General features: G+C 60.6%; 1 protein-coding gene across 4 annotated transcripts in view; it reads left to right on the forward strand.

Moving 5' to 3' along the window:
* The window catches only part of LOC140428221 (MICOS complex subunit MIC26-like), a 93,056-nt gene that overhangs the window by 39,667 nt on the left and 35,932 nt on the right, over window positions 1-17,457 (forward strand). For all 4 annotated transcript variants that reach the window (XM_072514445.1, XM_072514442.1, XM_072514443.1 and 1 more), the window contains exon 4: window positions 12,982-13,036. In XM_072514445.1, the coding sequence (XP_072370546.1) occupies window positions 12,982-13,036 (55 nt within the window). The remainder of the gene's footprint in view (window positions 1-12,981; window positions 13,037-17,457) is intronic.

Consider the following 17,457-nt stretch of genomic DNA (forward strand, 5'->3'; position numbering starts at 1 on the left):
CCGCGCCGCTGCTCCTGAACAGCTCAGCTCCTGAATGTCTGGTGTCCGGAGTCTCTGCTCCGCACCGCTGCTCCCTCACAGCTCAGCTCCTGAATGTCTGGTGTCCGGAGTCTCTGCTCCGCACCGCTGCTCCTGAACAGCTCAGCTCCTGAATGTCTGGTGTCCGGAGTCTCTGCTGCGAGTCGCTGCTCCCTCACAGCTCAGCTCCTGAATGTCTGGTGTCCGGAGTCTCTGCTCCGCGCCGCTGCTCCTGAACAGCTCAGCTCCTGAATGTCTGGTGTCCGGAGTCTCTGCTCCGCGCCGCTGCTCCCTCACAGCTCAGCTCCTGAATGTCTGGTGTCCGGAGTCTCTGCTCCGCACCGCTGCTCCTGAACAGCTCAGCTCCTGAATGTCTGGTGTCCGGAGTCTCTGCGGCGAGTCGCTGCTCCCACACAGCTCAGCTCCTGTATGTCCTGTGTCCGGAGTCTCTGCTCCGCGCCGCTGCTCCTGAACAGCTCAGCTCCTGAATGTCTGGTGTCCGGAGTCTCTGCTCCGCGCCGCTGCTCCCTCACAGCTCAGCTCCTGAATGTCTGGTGTCCGGAGTCTCTGCTCCGCGCCGCTGCTCCCTCACAGCTCAGCTTCTGAATGTCTGGTGTCCGGTGTCTCTGCTCCGCGCCACTGCTCCCTCACAAGTCGGCTTCTGAATGTCTGGTGTCCAGAGTCTCTGCTCCGCGCCGCTGCTCCCTCACAGCTCAGCTCCTGAATGTCTGGTGTCCGGAGTCTCTGCTCCGCGCCGCTGCTCCTGAACAGCTCAGCTCCTGAATGTCTGGTGTCCGGAGTCTCTGCTCCGCGCCGCTGCTCCCTCACAGCTCAGCTCCTGAATGTCTGCTGTCCGGATTCTCTGCTCCGCCCCGCTGCTCCCGCACATCTCAGCCCCTGAATATCTGGTGACCGGAGTCTCTGCTCCGCGCCGCTGCTCCCTCACAGCTCAGCTCCTGAATGTCTGGTGTCCGGAGTCTCTGCTCCGCCCCGCTGCTCCCTCACAGCTCAGCTCCTGAATGTCTGGTGTCCGGAGCCTCTGCTCCGCGCCGCTGCTCCCTCACAGCTCAGCTCCTGAATGTCTGGTGTCCGGAGTCTCTGCTCGGCACCGCTGCTCCTGAACAGCTCAGCTCCTGAATGTCTGGTGTCCGGAGTCTCTGCTCCGCGCCGCTGCTCCCTCACAGCTCAGCTCCTGAATGTCTGGTGTCCGGAGTCTCTGCTCGGCGCCGCTGCTCCTGAACAGCTCAGCTCCTGAATGTCTGGTGTCCGGTGTCTCTGCTCCGCGCCGCTGCTCCTGAACAGCTCAGCTCCTGAATGTCTGGTGTCCGGAGTCTCTGCTCCGCGCCGCTGCTCCCTCACAGCTCAGCTCCTGAATGTCTGGTGTCCGGAGACTCTGCTCCGCGCCGCTGCTCCCTCACAGCTCAGCTCCTGAATGTCTGGTGACCGGAGTCTCTGCTGCGAGTCGCTGCTCCTGAACAGCTCAGCTCCTGAATGTCTGGTGTCCGGAGTCTCTGCTCCGCGCCGCTGCTCCCTCACAGCTCAGCTCCTGAATGTCTGGTGCCCAGAGTCTCTGCTCGGCGCCGCTAGTCCTGAACAGCTCAGCCCCTGAATGTCTGGTGTCCGGAGTCTCTGCTCCGCGCCGCTGCTCCCTCACATCTCAGCTCCTGAATGTCTCGTGTCCGAAGTCTCTGCTCCGCGCCGCTGCTCCCTCACATCTCAGCTCCTGAATGTCTGGTGTCCGGAGTCTCTGCTCCGCGCCGCTGCTCCCTCACAGCTCAGCTCCTGAATGTCTGGTGTCCGGAGTCTCTGCTCCGCGCCGCTGCTCCTGAACAGCTCAGCTCCTGAATGTCTGGTGTCCGGAGTCTCTGCTCCGCACCGCTGCTCCCTCACAGCTCAGCTCCTGAATGTCTGGTGTCCGGAGTCTCTGCTCCGCGTCGCTGCTCCTGAACAGCTCAGCTCCTGAATGTCTGGTGTCCGGAGTCTCTGCTCCGCGCCGCTGCTCCCTCACAGCTCAGCTCCTGAATGTCTGGTGTCCGGAGTCTCTGCTCCGCACCGCTGCTCCTGAACAGCTCAGCTTCTGAATGTCCGGTGTCCGGAGTCTCTGCTCCGCGCCGCTGCTCCTGAACAGCTCAGCTCCTGAATGTCTGGTGTCCGGAGTCTCTGCGGCGAGTCGCTGCTCCCTCACAGCTCAGCTCCTGAATGTCTGGTGTCCGGAGTCTCTGCTCCGCACCGCTGCTCCCTCACAGCTCAGCTCCTGAATGCCTGGTGTCCGGAGTCTCTGCTCCGCGCCGCTGCTCCTGAACAGCTCAGCTCCTGAATGCCTGGTGTCCGGGGTCTCTGCTCCGCGCCGCTGCTCCTGAACAGCTCAGCTCCTGAATGTCTGGTGTCCGGAGTCTCTGCTCCGCGCCGCTGCTCCCTCACAGCTCAGCTCCTGAATGTCTGGTGTCCGGAGTCTCTGCTCCCTCACAGCTCAGCTCCTGAATGTCTGGTGTCCGGAGTCTCTGCTGCGCACCGCTGCTCCCTCACATCTCAGCCCCTGAATATCTGGTGTCCGGAGTCTCTGCTCCGCGCCGCTGCTCCCTCACAGCTCAGCTCCTGAATGTCTGGTGTCCGGAGTCTCTGCTCCGCGCCGCTGCTCCCTCACAGCTCAGCTCCTGAATGTCTGGTGTCCGGAGTCTCTGCTGCGAGTCGCTGCTCCCTCACAGCTCAGCTCCTGAATGTCTGGTGTCCGGAGTCTCTGCTCCGCGCCGCTGCTACCTCACAGCTCAGCTCCTGAATGTCTGGTGTCCGGAGTCTCTGCTCCGCGCCGCTGCTCCTGAACAGCTCAGCTCCTGAATGTCTGGTGTCCGGAGTCTCTGCTCCGCGCCCCTGCTCCTCAACAGCTCAGCTCCTGAATGTCTGGTGTCCGGAGTCTCTGCTCCGCGCCGCTGCTCCTGAACAGCTCAGCTTCTGAATGTCTGGTGTCCGGAGTCTCTGTTCCGCGCCACTGCTCCTGAACAGCTCAGCCCCTGAATGTCTGGTGTCCGGAGTCTCTGCGGCGAGTCGCTGCTCCCTCACAGCTCAGCTTCTGAATGTCTGGTGTCCGGAGCCTCTGCTCCGCGCCGCTGCTCCCTCACAGCTCAGCTCCTGAATGTCTGGTGTCCGGAGTCTCTGCTCCGCGCCGCTGCTCCCTCACAGCTCAGCTCCTGAATGTCTGGTGTCCGGAGTCTCTGCTCCGCGCCGCTGCTCCCTCACAGCTCAGCTCCTGAATGTCTGGTGTCCAGAGTCTCTGCTCCGCGCCACTGCTCCTGAACAGCTCAGCTCCTGAATGTCTGGTGTCCGGAGTCTCTGCTCCGCGCCGCTGCTCCCTCACAGCTCAGCTCCTGAATGTCTGGTGTCCGGAGTCTCTGCTCCGCACCGCTGCTCCCTCACATCTCAGCCCCTGAATATCTGGTGTCCGGTGTCGCTGCTCCGCGCCGCTGCTCCCTCACAGTTCAGCTCCTGAATGTCTGGTGTCCGGAGTCTCTGCTCCGCACCGCTGCTCCCTCACATCTCAGCCCCTGAATATCTGGTGTCCGGAGTCTCTGCCCGCGCCGCTGCTCCCTCACAGCTCAGCTCCTGAATGTCTGGTGTCCGGAGTCTCTGCTCCGCGCCGCTGCTCCCTCACAGCTCAGCTCCTGAATGTCTGGTGTCCGGAGTCTCTGCTCCGCACCGCTGCTCCTGAACAGCTCAGCTTCTGAATGTCTGGTGTCCGGAGTCTCTGCTCCGTGCCGCTGCTCCCTCACAGCTCAGCTCCTGAATGTCTGGTGTCCGGAGTCTCTGCGGCGAGTCGCTGCTCCCTCACAGCTCAGCTCCTGAATGTCTGGTGTCCGGAGTCTCTGCTCCGCACCGCTGCTCCTGAACAGCTCAGCTCCTGAATGTCTGGTGTCCGGAGTCTCTGCTCCGCGCCGCTGCTCCCTCACAGCTCAGCTCCTGAATGTCTGGTGTCCGGAGTCTCTGCTCCGCGCCGCTGCTCCTGAACAGCTCAGCTCCTGAATGTCTGGTGTCCGGAGTCTCTGCTCCGCGCCGCTGCTCCCTCACAGCTCAGCTCCTGAATGTCTGGTGTCCGGAGTCTCTGCTCCGCGCCGCTGCTCCTGAACAGCTCAGCTCCTGAATGTCTGGTGTCCGGAGTCTCTGCTCCCTCACAGCTCAGCTCCTGAATGTCTGGTGTCCGGAGTCTCTGCTCCGCACAGCTGCTCCCTCACATCTCAGCCCCTGAATATCTGGTGTCCGGAGTCTCTGCTCCGCGCCGCTGCTCCCTCACATCTCAGCTCCTGAATGTCTGGTGTCCGGAGTCTCTGCTCCGCACCGCTGCTCCCTCACATCTCAGCTCCTGAATGTCTGGTGTCCGGGGTCTCTGCTCCGCGCCGCTGCTCCTGAACAGCTCAGCTCCTGAATGTCTGGTGTCCGGGGTCTCTGCTCCGCGCCGCTGCTCCTGAACAGCTCAGCTCCTGAATGTCTGGTGTCCGGAGTCTCTGCTCCGCACCGCTGCTCCCTCACAGCTCAGCTCCTGAATGTCTGGTGTCCGGAGTCTCTGCTCCGCACCGCTGCTCCTGAACAGCTCAGCTCCTGAATGTCTGGTGTCCGGAGTCTCTGCTGCGAGTCGCTGCTCCCTCACAGCTCAGCTCCTGAATGTCTGGTGTCCGGAGTCTCTGCTCCGCGCCGCTGCTCCTGAACAGCTCAGCTCCTGAATGTCTGGTGTCCGGAGTCTCTGCTCCGCGCCGCTGCTCCCTCACAGCTCAGCTCCTGAATGTCTGGTGTCCGGAGTCTCTGCTCCGCACCGCTGCTCCTGAACAGCTCAGCTCCTGAATGTCTGGTGTCCGGAGTCTCTGCGGCGAGTCGCTGCTCCCACACAGCTCAGCTCCTGTATGTCCTGTGTCCGGAGTCTCTGCTCCGCGCCGCTGCTCCTGAACAGCTCAGCTCCTGAATGTCTGGTGTCCGGAGTCTCTGCTCCGCGCCGCTGCTCCCTCACAGCTCAGCTCCTGAATGTCTGGTGTCCGGAGTCTCTGCTCCGCGCCGCTGCTCCCTCACAGCTCAGCTTCTGAATGTCTGGTGTCCGGTGTCTCTGCTCCGCGCCACTGCTCCCTCACAAGTCGGCTTCTGAATGTCTGGTGTCCAGAGTCTCTGCTCCGCGCCGCTGCTCCCTCACAGCTCAGCTCCTGAATGTCTGGTGTCCGGAGTCTCTGCTCCGCGCCGCTGCTCCTGAACAGCTCAGCTCCTGAATGTCTGGTGTCCGGAGTCTCTGCTCCGCGCCGCTGCTCCCTCACAGCTCAGCTCCTGAATGTCTGCTGTCCGGATTCTCTGCTCCGCCCCGCTGCTCCCGCACATCTCAGCCCCTGAATATCTGGTGACCGGAGTCTCTGCTCCGCGCCGCTGCTCCCTCACAGCTCAGCTCCTGAATGTCTGGTGTCCGGAGTCTCTGCTCCGCCCCGCTGCTCCCTCACAGCTCAGCTCCTGAATGTCTGGTGTCCGGAGCCTCTGCTCCGCGCCGCTGCTCCCTCACAGCTCAGCTCCTGAATGTCTGGTGTCCGGAGTCTCTGCTCGGCACCGCTGCTCCTGAACAGCTCAGCTCCTGAATGTCTGGTGTCCGGAGTCTCTGCTCCGCGCCGCTGCTCCCTCACAGCTCAGCTCCTGAATGTCTGGTGTCCGGAGTCTCTGCTCGGCGCCGCTGCTCCTGAACAGCTCAGCTCCTGAATGTCTGGTGTCCGGTGTCTCTGCTCCGCGCCGCTGCTCCTGAACAGCTCAGCTCCTGAATGTCTGGTGTCCGGAGTCTCTGCTCCGCGCCGCTGCTCCCTCACAGCTCAGCTCCTGAATGTCTGGTGTCCGGAGACTCTGCTCCGCGCCGCTGCTCCCTCACAGCTCAGCTCCTGAATGTCTGGTGACCGGAGTCTCTGCTGCGAGTCGCTGCTCCTGAACAGCTCAGCTCCTGAATGTCTGGTGTCCGGAGTCTCTGCTCCGCGCCGCTGCTCCCTCACAGCTCAGCTCCTGAATGTCTGGTGCCCAGAGTCTCTGCTCGGCGCCGCTAGTCCTGAACAGCTCAGCCCCTGAATGTCTGGTGTCCGGAGTCTCTGCTCCGCGCCGCTGCTCCCTCACATCTCAGCTCCTGAATGTCTCGTGTCCGAAGTCTCTGCTCCGCGCCGCTGCTCCCTCACATCTCAGCTCCTGAATGTCTGGTGTCCGGAGTCTCTGCTCCGCGCCGCTGCTCCCTCACAGCTCAGCTCCTGAATGTCTGGTGTCCGGAGTCTCTGCTCCGCGCCGCTGCTCCTGAACAGCTCAGCTCCTGAATGTCTGGTGTCCGGAGTCTCTGCTCCGCACCGCTGCTCCCTCACAGCTCAGCTCCTGAATGTCTGGTGTCCGGAGTCTCTGCTCCGCGTCGCTGCTCCTGAACAGCTCAGCTCCTGAATGTCTGGTGTCCGGAGTCTCTGCTCCGCGCCGCTGCTCCCTCACAGCTCAGCTCCTGAATGTCTGGTGTCCGGAGTCTCTGCTCCGCACCGCTGCTCCTGAACAGCTCAGCTTCTGAATGTCCGGTGTCCGGAGTCTCTGCTCCGCGCCGCTGCTCCTGAACAGCTCAGCTCCTGAATGTCTGGTGTCCGGAGTCTCTGCGGCGAGTCGCTGCTCCCTCACAGCTCAGCTCCTGAATGTCTGGTGTCCGGAGTCTCTGCTCCGCACCGCTGCTCCCTCACAGCTCAGCTCCTGAATGCCTGGTGTCCGGAGTCTCTGCTCCGCGCCGCTGCTCCTGAACAGCTCAGCTCCTGAATGCCTGGTGTCCGGGGTCTCTGCTCCGCGCCGCTGCTCCTGAACAGCTCAGCTCCTGAATGTCTGGTGTCCGGAGTCTCTGCTCCGCGCCGCTGCTCCCTCACAGCTCAGCTCCTGAATGTCTGGTGTCCGGAGTCTCTGCTCCCTCACAGCTCAGCTCCTGAATGTCTGGTGTCCGGAGTCTCTGCTGCGCACCGCTGCTCCCTCACATCTCAGCCCCTGAATATCTGGTGTCCGGAGTCTCTGCTCCGCGCCGCTGCTCCCTCACAGCTCAGCTCCTGAATGTCTGGTGTCCGGAGTCTCTGCTCCGCGCCGCTGCTCCCTCACAGCTCAGCTCCTGAATGTCTGGTGTCCGGAGTCTCTGCTGCGAGTCGCTGCTCCCTCACAGCTCAGCTCCTGAATGTCTGGTGTCCGGAGTCTCTGCTCCGCGCCGCTGCTACCTCACAGCTCAGCTCCTGAATGTCTGGTGTCCGGAGTCTCTGCTCCGCGCCGCTGCTCCTGAACAGCTCAGCTCCTGAATGTCTGGTGTCCGGAGTCTCTGCTCCGCGCCCCTGCTCCTCAACAGCTCAGCTCCTGAATGTCTGGTGTCCGGAGTCTCTGCTCCGCGCCGCTGCTCCTGAACAGCTCAGCTTCTGAATGTCTGGTGTCCGGAGTCTCTGTTCCGCGCCACTGCTCCTGAACAGCTCAGCCCCTGAATGTCTGGTGTCCGGAGTCTCTGCGGCGAGTCGCTGCTCCCTCACAGCTCAGCTTCTGAATGTCTGGTGTCCGGAGCCTCTGCTCCGCGCCGCTGCTCCCTCACAGCTCAGCTCCTGAATGTCTGGTGTCCGGAGTCTCTGCTCCGCGCCGCTGCTCCCTCACAGCTCAGCTCCTGAATGTCTGGTGTCCGGAGTCTCTGCTCCGCGCCGCTGCTCCCTCACAGCTCAGCTCCTGAATGTCTGGTGTCCGGAGTCTCTGCCCCGCGCCGCTGCTCCCTCACAGCTCAGCTCCTGGATGTCTGGTGTCCGGAGTCTCTGCTCCGCGCCGCTGCTCCCTCACAGCTCAGCTCCTGTATGTCTGGTGTCCGGAGCCTCTGCTCCGCGCCGCTGCTCCCTCACAGCTCAGCTCCTGAATGTCTGGTGTCCGGAGTCTCTGCTCCGCGCCGCTGCTCCTGAACAGCTCAGCTCCTGAATGTCTGGTGTCCGGAGTCTCTGCTCCGCGCCGCTGCTCCCTCACAGCTCAGCTCCTGAATGTCTGGTGTCCGGATTCTCTGCTCCGCCCCGCTGCTCCCGCACATCTCAGCCCCTGAATATCTGGTGACCGGAGTCTCTGCTCCGCGCCGCTGCTCCCTCACAGCTCAGCTCCTGAATGTCTGGTGTCCGGAGTCTCTGCTCCGCCCCGCTGCTCCCTCTCATCTCAGCCCCTGAATATCTGGTGTCCGGAGTCTCTGCTCCGCGCCGCTGCTCCCTCACAGCTCAGCTCCTGAATGTCTGGTGTCCGGAGCTTCTGCTCCGCGCCGCTGCTCCCTCACAGCTCAGCTCCTGAATGTCTGGTGTCCGGAGTCTCTGCTCGGCACCGCTGCTCCTGAACAGCTCAGCTCCTGAATGTCTGGTGTCCGGAGTCTCTGCTCCGCGCCGCTGCTCCCTCACAGCTCAGCTCCTGAATGTCTGGTGTCCGGAGTCTCTGCTCGGCGCCGCTGCTCCTGAACAGCTCAGCTCCTGAATGTCTGGTGTCCGGAGTCTCTGCTCCGCGCCGCTGCTCCTGAACAGCTCAGCTCCTGAATGTCTGGTGTCCGGAGTCTCTGCTCCGCGCCGCTGCTCCCTCACAGCTCAGCTCCTGAATGTCTGGTGTCCGGAGACTCTGCTCCGCGCCGCTGCTCCCTCACAGCTCAGCTCCTGAATGTCTGGTGTCCGGAGTCTCTGCTGCGAGTCGCTGCTCCTGAACAGCTCAGCTCCTGAATGTCTGGTGCCCAGAGTCTCTGCTCGGCGCCGCTAGTCCTGAACAGCACAGCCCCTGAATGTCTGGTGTCCGGAGTCTCTGCTCCGCGCCGCTGCTCCCTCACATCTCAGCTCCTGAATGTCTGGTGTCCGAAGTCTCTGCTCCGCGCCGCTGCTCCCTCACATCTCAGCTCCTGAATGTCTGGTGTCCGGAGTCTCTGCTCCGCGCCGCTGCTCCTGAACAGCTCAGCTCCTGAATGTCTGGTGTCCGGAGTCTCTGCTACGCGCCGCTGCTCCCTCACAGCTCAGCTCCTGAATGTCTGGTGTCCGGAGTCTCTGCTCCGCGCCGCTGCTCCTGAACAGCTCAGCTCCTGAATGTCTGGTGTCCGGAGTCTCTGCTCCGCACCGCTGCTCCCTCACAGCTCAGCTCCTGAATGTCTGGTGTCCGGAGTCTCTGCTCCGCGTCGCTGCTCCCTCACAGCTCAGCTCCTGAATGTCTGGTGTCCGGAGTCTCTGCTCCGCGCCGCTGCTCCCTCACAGCTCAGCTCCTGAATGTCTGGTGTCCGGAGTCTCTGCTCCGCACCGCTGCTCCCTCACAGCTCAGCTTCTGAATGTCTGGTGTCCGGAGTCTCTGCTCCGCGTCGCTGCTCCTGAACAGCTCAGCTCCTGAATGTCTGGTGTCCGGAGTCTCTGCTCCGCGCCGCTGCTCCCTCACAGCTCAGCTCCTGAAAGTCTGGTGTCCGGAGTCTCTGCTCCGCGCCGCTGCTCCCTCACAGCTCAGCTCCTGAATGTCTGGTGTCCGGAGTCTCTGCTCCGCGCCGCTGCTCCTGAACAGCTCAGCTCCTGAATGTCTGGTGTCCGGAGTCTCTGCTCCGCGCCACTGCTCCCTCACAAGTCAGCTTCTGAATGTCTGGTGTCCGGAGTCTCTGCTCCGCGCCGCTGCTCCTGAACAGCTCAGCGCCTGAATGTCTGGTGTCCGGAGTCTCTGCTCCGCGCCGCTGCTCCTGAACAGCTCAGCTCCTGAATGTCTGGTGTCCGGAGTCTCTGCTCCGCGCCGCTGCTCCTGAACAGCTCAGCTCCTGAATGTCTGGTGTCCGGAGTCTCTGCTCCGCGCCGCTGCTCCCTCACAGCTCAGCTCCTGAATGTCTGGTGTCCGGAGTCTCTGCTCCGCGCCGCTGCTCCCTCACATCTCAGCCCCTGAATATCTGGTGTCCGGAGTCTCTGCTCCGCGCCGCTGCTCCCTCACAGCTCAGCTCCTGAATGTCTGGTGTCCGGAGTCTCTGCTGTGACTCGCTGCTCCCTCACAGCTCAGCTCCTGAATGTCTGGTGTCCGGAGTCTCTGCTCCGCGCCGCTGCTCCCTCACAGCTCAGCTCCTGAATGTCTGGTGTCCGGTGTCTCTGCTCCGCGCCGCTGCTCCCTCACAGCTCAGCTCCTGAATGTCTGGTGTCCGGAGTCTCTGCTGTGACTCGCTGCTCCCTCACAGCTCAGCTCCTGAATGTCTGGTGTCCGGAGTCTCTGCTCCGCGCCGCTGCTCCTGAACAGCTCAGCTCCTGAATGTCTGGTGTCCGGAGTCTCTGCTCCGCGCCGCTGCTCCTGAACAGCTCAGCTCCTGAATGTCTGGTGTCCGGAGTCTCTGCTCCGCGCCGCTGCTCCTGAACAGCTCAGCTCCTGAATGTCTGGTGTCCGGAGTCTCTGCTCCGCGCTGCTGCTCCTGAACAGCTCAGCTCCTGAATGTCTGGTGTCCGGAGTCTCTGCTCCGCCCCGCTGCTCCCTCACAGCTCAGCTCCTGAATGTCTGGTGTCCGGAGTCTCTGCTCCGCGCCGCTGCTCCTGAACAGCTCAGCTCCTGAATGTCTGGTGTCCGGAGTCTCTGCTCCGCGCCGCTGCTCCCTCACAGCTCAGCTCCTGAATGTCTGGTGTCCGGAGTCTCTGCTCCGCGCCGCTGCTCCTGAACAGCTCAGCTCCTGAATGTCTGGTGTCCGGAGTCTCTGCTCCGCGCCGCTGCTCCCTCACAGCTCAGCTCCTGAATGTCTGGTGTCCGGAGTCTCTGCTCCGCGCCGCTGCTCCCTCACAGCTCAGCCCCTAAATGTCTGGTGTCCGGAGTCTCTGCTCCGCGCCGCTGCTCCCTCACAGCTCAGCTCCTGAATGTCTGGTGTCCGGAGTCTCTGCTCCGCGCCGCTGCTCCCTCACAGCTCAGCTCCTGAATGTCTGGTGTCCGGAGTCTCTGCTCCGCGCCGCTGCTCCCTCACAGCTCAGCTCCTGAATGTCTGGTGTCCGGAGTCTCTGCTCCGCGCCGCTGCTCCCTCACAGCTCAGCCCCTAAATGTCTGGTGTCCGGAGTCTCTGCTCCGCGCCGCTGCTCCCTCACAGCTCAGCTCCTGAATGTCTGGTGTCCGGAGTCTCTGCTCTGTGCCGCTGCTCCTGAACAGCTCAGCTCCTGAATGTCTGGTGTCCGGAGTCTCTGCGGCGAGTCGCTGCTCCCTCACAGCTCACCTTCTGAATGTCTGGTCTCCGGAGTCTCTGCTCCGCGCCGGTGCTCCCTCACAGCTCAGCTCCCGAATGTCTGGTGTCCGGAGTCTCTGCTCCGCACCGCTGCTCCCTCACAGCTCAGCTCCTGAATGTCTGGTGTCCGGAGTCTCTGCTCCGCGCCGCTGCTCCCTCACAGCTCAGTTCCTGAATATCTGGTGTCCGGAGTCTTTGCTGCGAGTCGCTGCTCCCTCACAGCTCAGCTCCTGAATGTCTGGTGTCCGGAGTCTCTGCTCCGCGCCGCTGCTTCCTCACAGCTCAGCTCCTGAATGTCTGGAGTCCGGAGTCTCTGCTCCGCGCCGCTGCTCCCTCACAGCTCAGCTCCTGAATGTCTGGTGTCCGGAGTCTCTGCTCCGCGCCACTGCTCCTGAACAGCTCAGCTCCTGAATGTCTGGTGTCCGGAGTCTCTGCTCCGCGCCGCTGCTCCTGAACAGCTCAGCTCCTGAATGTCTGGTGTCCGGAGTCTCTGCTCCCTCACAGCTCAGCTCCTGAATGTCTGGTGTCCGGAGTCTCTGCTCCGCGCCGCTGCTCCCTCACAGCTCAGCTCCTGAATGTCTGGTGTCCGGAGTCTCTGCTCCGCGCCGCTGCTCCCTCACAGCTCAGCTCCTGAATGTCTGGTGTCTGGAGTCTCTGCTCCGCGCCGCTGCTCCCTCACAGCTCAGCTCCTGAATGTCTGGTGTCCGGAGTCTCTGCTCCGCGCCGCTGCTCCTGAACAACTCAGCTCCTGAATGTCTGGTGTGGAGTCTCTGCTCCGCGCCGCTGCTCCCTCACAGCTCAGCTCCTGAATGTCTGGTGTCCGGAGTCTCTGCTCCGCGCCGCTGCTCCCTCACAGCTCAGCTCCTGAATGTCTGGTGTCCGGAGTCTCTGCTCCGCGCCGCTGCTCCTGAACAGCTCAGCTCCTGAATGTCTGGTGTCCGGAGTCTCTGCTGCGAGCCGCTGCTCCCTCACAGCTCAGCTCCTGAATGTCTGGTGTCTGGAGTCTCTGCTCCGCGCCGCTGCTCCCTCACAGCTCAGCTCCTGAATGTCTGGTGTCCAGAGTCTCTGCTCCGCGCCGCTGCTCCCTCACAGCTCAGCCACCAAGTGTCTGGAGCCTGGGTCACCCTGCTCTGCCCCGCTGCTCCCTCACAGCTCAGCCACCAAGTGTCTGGAGCCTGGGTCACCCTGCTCTGCCCCGCTGCTCCCTCACAGCTCCGCCACCAAGTGTCTGGTGTCTGGAGGCTCTGTTCCGTCCTGCTGCTCCCTCACAGCTCAGTTCCCGAGTGTCTGGTGTCTGGATCGCTCTGCTCCCCCTGCTGTCTCACAGCTCAGCTCCCGAGTGTCTGGTGTCTGGATCGCTCTGCTCCCCCTGCTGTCTCACAGCTCAGCTCCCGAGTGTCTGGTGTCCGGAGTGCTCTGCTCTGCCCCCCCCCCTTGCTGTCTCACATCTCAGCTCCTGAGTGTCCGGAGTGCTCTGCTCCACTCCGCTGCTCCCTCACACCTCAGCTCTCGAGTGTCTGGAGAGGGTGCTCTTTCGTAGGGTGAGTGCAGACTTGCTGCGCCAAATGGATTGCACTGTAGGGATTCTGTGATTCTTATTTGTAACAGGGATACTACCAGGAATACATCTTCGATAAGAAAACCTAATGAAGAACAGTCCTTACGGTGTGACTTTTATATCTCGGTGCAAGGACAAGGTTGAAGATCGGAATACAGATCTTTGAATTCCCTTTCGGCAGATTCTTCTTTCCTTATTTGTGATTCTTTTCTTCTAGGATGCTTATACAACAGTGAAGCCTAAAATAGGAAAGACAGTTCAGATTGGAAAAGGTAAGGATCCTTCGGAATAGTGTAGATGGGCTTTAGATTGGTTTCATAGGTCGGTGCAACATTGAGGGCCGAAGGGCCTGTAATGCGCTGCAATGTTCTAAGTTCGGAGGTCTGTATTAGGCAGCAGAGGATATTCTGACAGTTCACACTGTTTTATTGTGATACTACAGTTCAGTACAAATACTCATTTCCACTCTTCGTTTCTGGGTTCCCTGCCAGCCCGGAAGCCTCTCCCACTGAGGAAAAGCCCAGCTCTTAAGTACAAGTTTCTTTTTTTAAAAAAAATATGTTTATTAAGAATTTTTAACAGAATTTTCAACCATATGAACAAACCCCCCCCCTCGTAACAAAAAAGAAGAAAAAACTTGCATAGCAAGACATAAACATGGCAAATCAATATGATATAGAACTTTGTACATTGGATTCCTCCCGTACATATCAGTTTTCCGGATCGTTTATGTATTTTCTTGCTCCCCACCCCCCCAGAAAGAGATCCCCCCCCCCCGGATGCTGCCGCTGTCGACCGAACTCCATCTAACGCTCCTCGAGATGGTCTAGGAACGGTTGCCACCGCCTGGAGAACCCCTGCACAGACCCTCTTAAGGCAAACTTTATCCTTTCCAACTTGAGAAACCCAGCCATATCATTTATCCAGGCTTCCACACTGGGGGGCTTCGCACCCTTCCACACTAACAAGATCCTTCGCCGAGCTATCAGGGACGCAAAGGCCAGAATGCCGGCCTCTTTCGCCTCCTGCACTCCCGGCTCGTCCGCTACTCCAAATAGTGCTAGCCCCCAGCTTGGCTTGACCCGGACTTTCACCACCTGAGATACTGTTCTTACAACTCCCCTCCAGAACCCATCCAGTGCCGGGCATGACCAAAACATATGGACATGGTTCGCCGGGCTTCCTGAGCACCTCCCACATCTGTCCTCCACCCCAAAGAACCTACTCAGCCTCGCCCCCGTCATATGCGCTCTGTGAACAACCTTAAATTGTATCAGGCTAAGCCTGGCACACGAGGAAGAGGAATTTACCCTACTTAGGGCATCAGGCCGTAGACCCTCCTCAATCTCCTCCCCCAGCTCCTCTTCCCATTTACCGTTCAGCTCCTCTACCAAAGCCTCCCCCTCTTTCATCTCCTGGTATATTGCCGACACCTTGCCCTCTCCGACCCATACGCCCGAAATCACCCTGTCTTGAATCCCCTGTGCCGGGAGCAGCGGGAATTCCCTCACCTGCCGCCTCACAAACGCCCTCACTTGCATGTACCTGAAGGCATTTCCCGGGGGTAGTCCAAATTTCTCCTCCAGTGCCCCTAAGCTCGCAAATGTCCCATTGATGAACATGTCCCCCATTCTTCTAATCCCTGCCCGATGCCAGCTCTGAAACCCCCCCGTCCATCCTCCTTGGGACAAACCAATGGTTATCTCTGATCGGGGACCACACCGAGGCTCCCATCGCACCCCTGTGTCGGCTCCACTGCCCCCAGATCTTTAGCGTTGCTGCCACCAGCGGACTTGTGGTGTACCTTGCCGGCGAGAGCGGCAGCGGTGTCGTCACCAGCACCCCCAGGCTCGTTCCTTTGCAGAACGCCATCTCCAATCTCTTCCATGCCGCCCCCTCTCTCTCCATCACCCACTTACGGATCATCGCCACGTTGGCTGCCCAGTAGTAGCCACCCAGATTCGGCAACGTCAGCCCTCCTCTATCTCTACTACGCTCCAGGAACCCCCTCCTTACCCTTGGGGTCTTGCTCGCCCACACAAATCCCATAATGCTCCTGCTTACCCTCTTATAAAAGGCCTTGGTAATCACAATTGGGAGGCATTGGAATACAAAAAGAAACCTCGGGAGGACCACCATTTTGATCGACTGTACCCTACCCGCTAGCGAGAGTGGCAACATGTCCCACCTTTTAAAGTCCTCCTCCATCTGCTCCACCAGCCGCGTCAAATTAAGTTTATGCAGTGCCCCCCAGCTCCTAGTTACCTGGATCCCCAACTATCGAAAGCTCCTTCCCGCCCTCCTCAACGGTAGGTCGTCTATCCCTCTTCCCTGATCCCCCGGATGCACCACAAAGAGCTCACTCTTTCCCACATTGAGCTTATAACCCGAGAAGTCCCCAAACTCCCTTAGGATCTGCATGACCTCAGCCATCCCCTCCACTGGATCCGCCACATACAGCAACAGGTCGTCTGCGTACAGAGACACTCAATGCTCCTCTCCCCCTCGGCCCACCCCCCTCCATTTCCCCGACTCCCTTAATGCCATGGCCAAAGGTTCGATTGCTAATGCAAACAGCAGGGGGGACAGGGGGCACCCCTGCCTCGTCCCTCGATACAGCCGGAAATACTCCGACCTCCGCCGGTTCGTGACCACACTCGCCACCGGGGCTTTATACAGGAGCTTAACCCAACTAATAAACCCTCCCCCGAACCCATACCTCTTCAACACTCCCCAGAGATACTCCCACTCTACTCGGTCAAAGGCCTTCTCCGCGTCCATAGCTGCCACTATCTCCGCCTCTCCCTCCACCGATGACATCTTAATCACATTCAGCAGCCTCCGCACATTGGTGTTTAGCTGCCTGCCCTTTACAAACCCAGTCTAGTCCTCGTGAATCACCGGGACACAGTCCTCAATCCTCGTAGCTAACACTTTTGCCAGCAACTTAGCATCTACGTTGAGGAGCGAGATCGGCCTATACGACCCACATTGCGGTAGGTCCTTATCCTGCTTCAGGATCAAAGAGATCGTTGCCCCTGACATTGTCGGGGGCAGGGTCCCCCCCTCCCTTGCCTCATTGAAAGTCCTTACCAGCAACGGGGCTAACAGGTCTACATACTTTCTATAGAACTCAACCGGGAACCCATCCGGTCCCGGGGCCTTCCCTGCCTGCATGCTCCCCAGTCCTGTAACCAGCTCCTCCACCCCAATTGGCGCCCCCAAACCAGCCACCTCCTGCTCCTCCACCCTCGGGAACCTCAATTGGTCCAAGAATTGTCGCATCCCCTCTTTTCCCCCTGGGGGCTGGGACCTATACAGCTCCTCGTAGAAGGCCTTGAATGCCTCATTCACTTTCACCGCACTCCGCACCGTAGTTCCCCTTCCATCCTTGACTCCACCTATTTCCCTCTCTGCCATCCTCTTACGGAGCTGATGTGCCAGCATCCTGCTCGCCTTCTCCCCATATTCATACATCGTCCCCTGTGCCTTCCTCCACTGTGTCTCTGCCTTCCCTGTGGTCAACAGGTCGAACTCCGTCTGGAGACTTCGCCTCTCCCTGAGTAGTCCCTCATCTGGAGCCTCTGCATATCTCCTGTCCACTCTTAAAATCTCCCCCACTAACCTCTCCCTTTCCCTGCCCACTCTCTTCTCCCTATGAGCCCTGATGGCGATTAACTCTCCCCTGACCACCGCCTTCAGCGCCTCCCATACTACTCCCACCTGCACCTCCCCATTGTCGTTGGCCTCCAGATACCTTTCGATGCACCCCCGCGCCCTCCCACACACTTCCTCATCTGCCAACAGTCCCACATCCAACCGCCACAGCGGGCGTTGGTCCCTCTCCTCCACCCAGTGCGGGGCGTGGTCCGAAACGGCTATGGCCGAATACTCCGTTCCCTCCACTTTCGAGATCAATGCCCTGCCCAAAAAAACAAAATCTATCCGGGAGTAGGCTTTGTGTACAGGGGAGAAAAAATAAAATTCTCTGGCCAAAGGCCTGGCAACTCTCCACGGGTCTACTCCCCCCATCTGGTCCATAAACCCCCTGAGCACCTTGGCCGCAGCCGGCCTCTTTCCGGTCCTGGATCTGGAGCGATCCAGTGCTGGGTCCAGCACCGTGTTGAAATCCCCCCCCATTATCAAACTTCCTACCTCCAAGTCCGGAATGCGCCCCAACATACGTTTCATGAATCCAGCGTCATCCCAGTTCGGGGCGTATACATTTACCAATACCACCCCCGTCCCCTGCAACCTACCGCTCACCATCACGTATCGGCCTCCGTTATCCACCACTATGTTCTTGTCCTCAAACGACACCCGCTTCCCCACCAGTATTGCCACCCCTCTATTCTTCACATCCAGCCCCGAATGGAACACCTGTCCTACCCATCCCTTCCTTGACCTGACCTGATCTGCCACCTTCAGATGTGTCTCCTGAAGCATGACCACGTCTGCCTTGAGTCCCTTCAAGTGCGCGAACCCCCCCCCCCCCCGCCGACTAGCCATCTCCTATTTTAGGCCAGTCCCGTGCCCACGTCTCCCGCACCCTCCGGTCCCCCAGCCGGGGAACCCCCGCCCGACCACATCTTCCACCCCTCGGCCATTGCAGCAGCAACCCTATTGTCCCCCCGCTCTCCCCACCCCCCTCCCCACTAGCTCTTTTGCTCCCCCATAATACTTCCGTAAGTCA

Source organism: Scyliorhinus torazame, chromosome 8 (assembly GCF_047496885.1).
Source record: "Scyliorhinus torazame isolate Kashiwa2021f chromosome 8, sScyTor2.1, whole genome shotgun sequence".
In the NCBI taxonomy this organism is placed as follows: domain Eukaryota; kingdom Metazoa; phylum Chordata; class Chondrichthyes; order Carcharhiniformes; family Scyliorhinidae; genus Scyliorhinus; species Scyliorhinus torazame.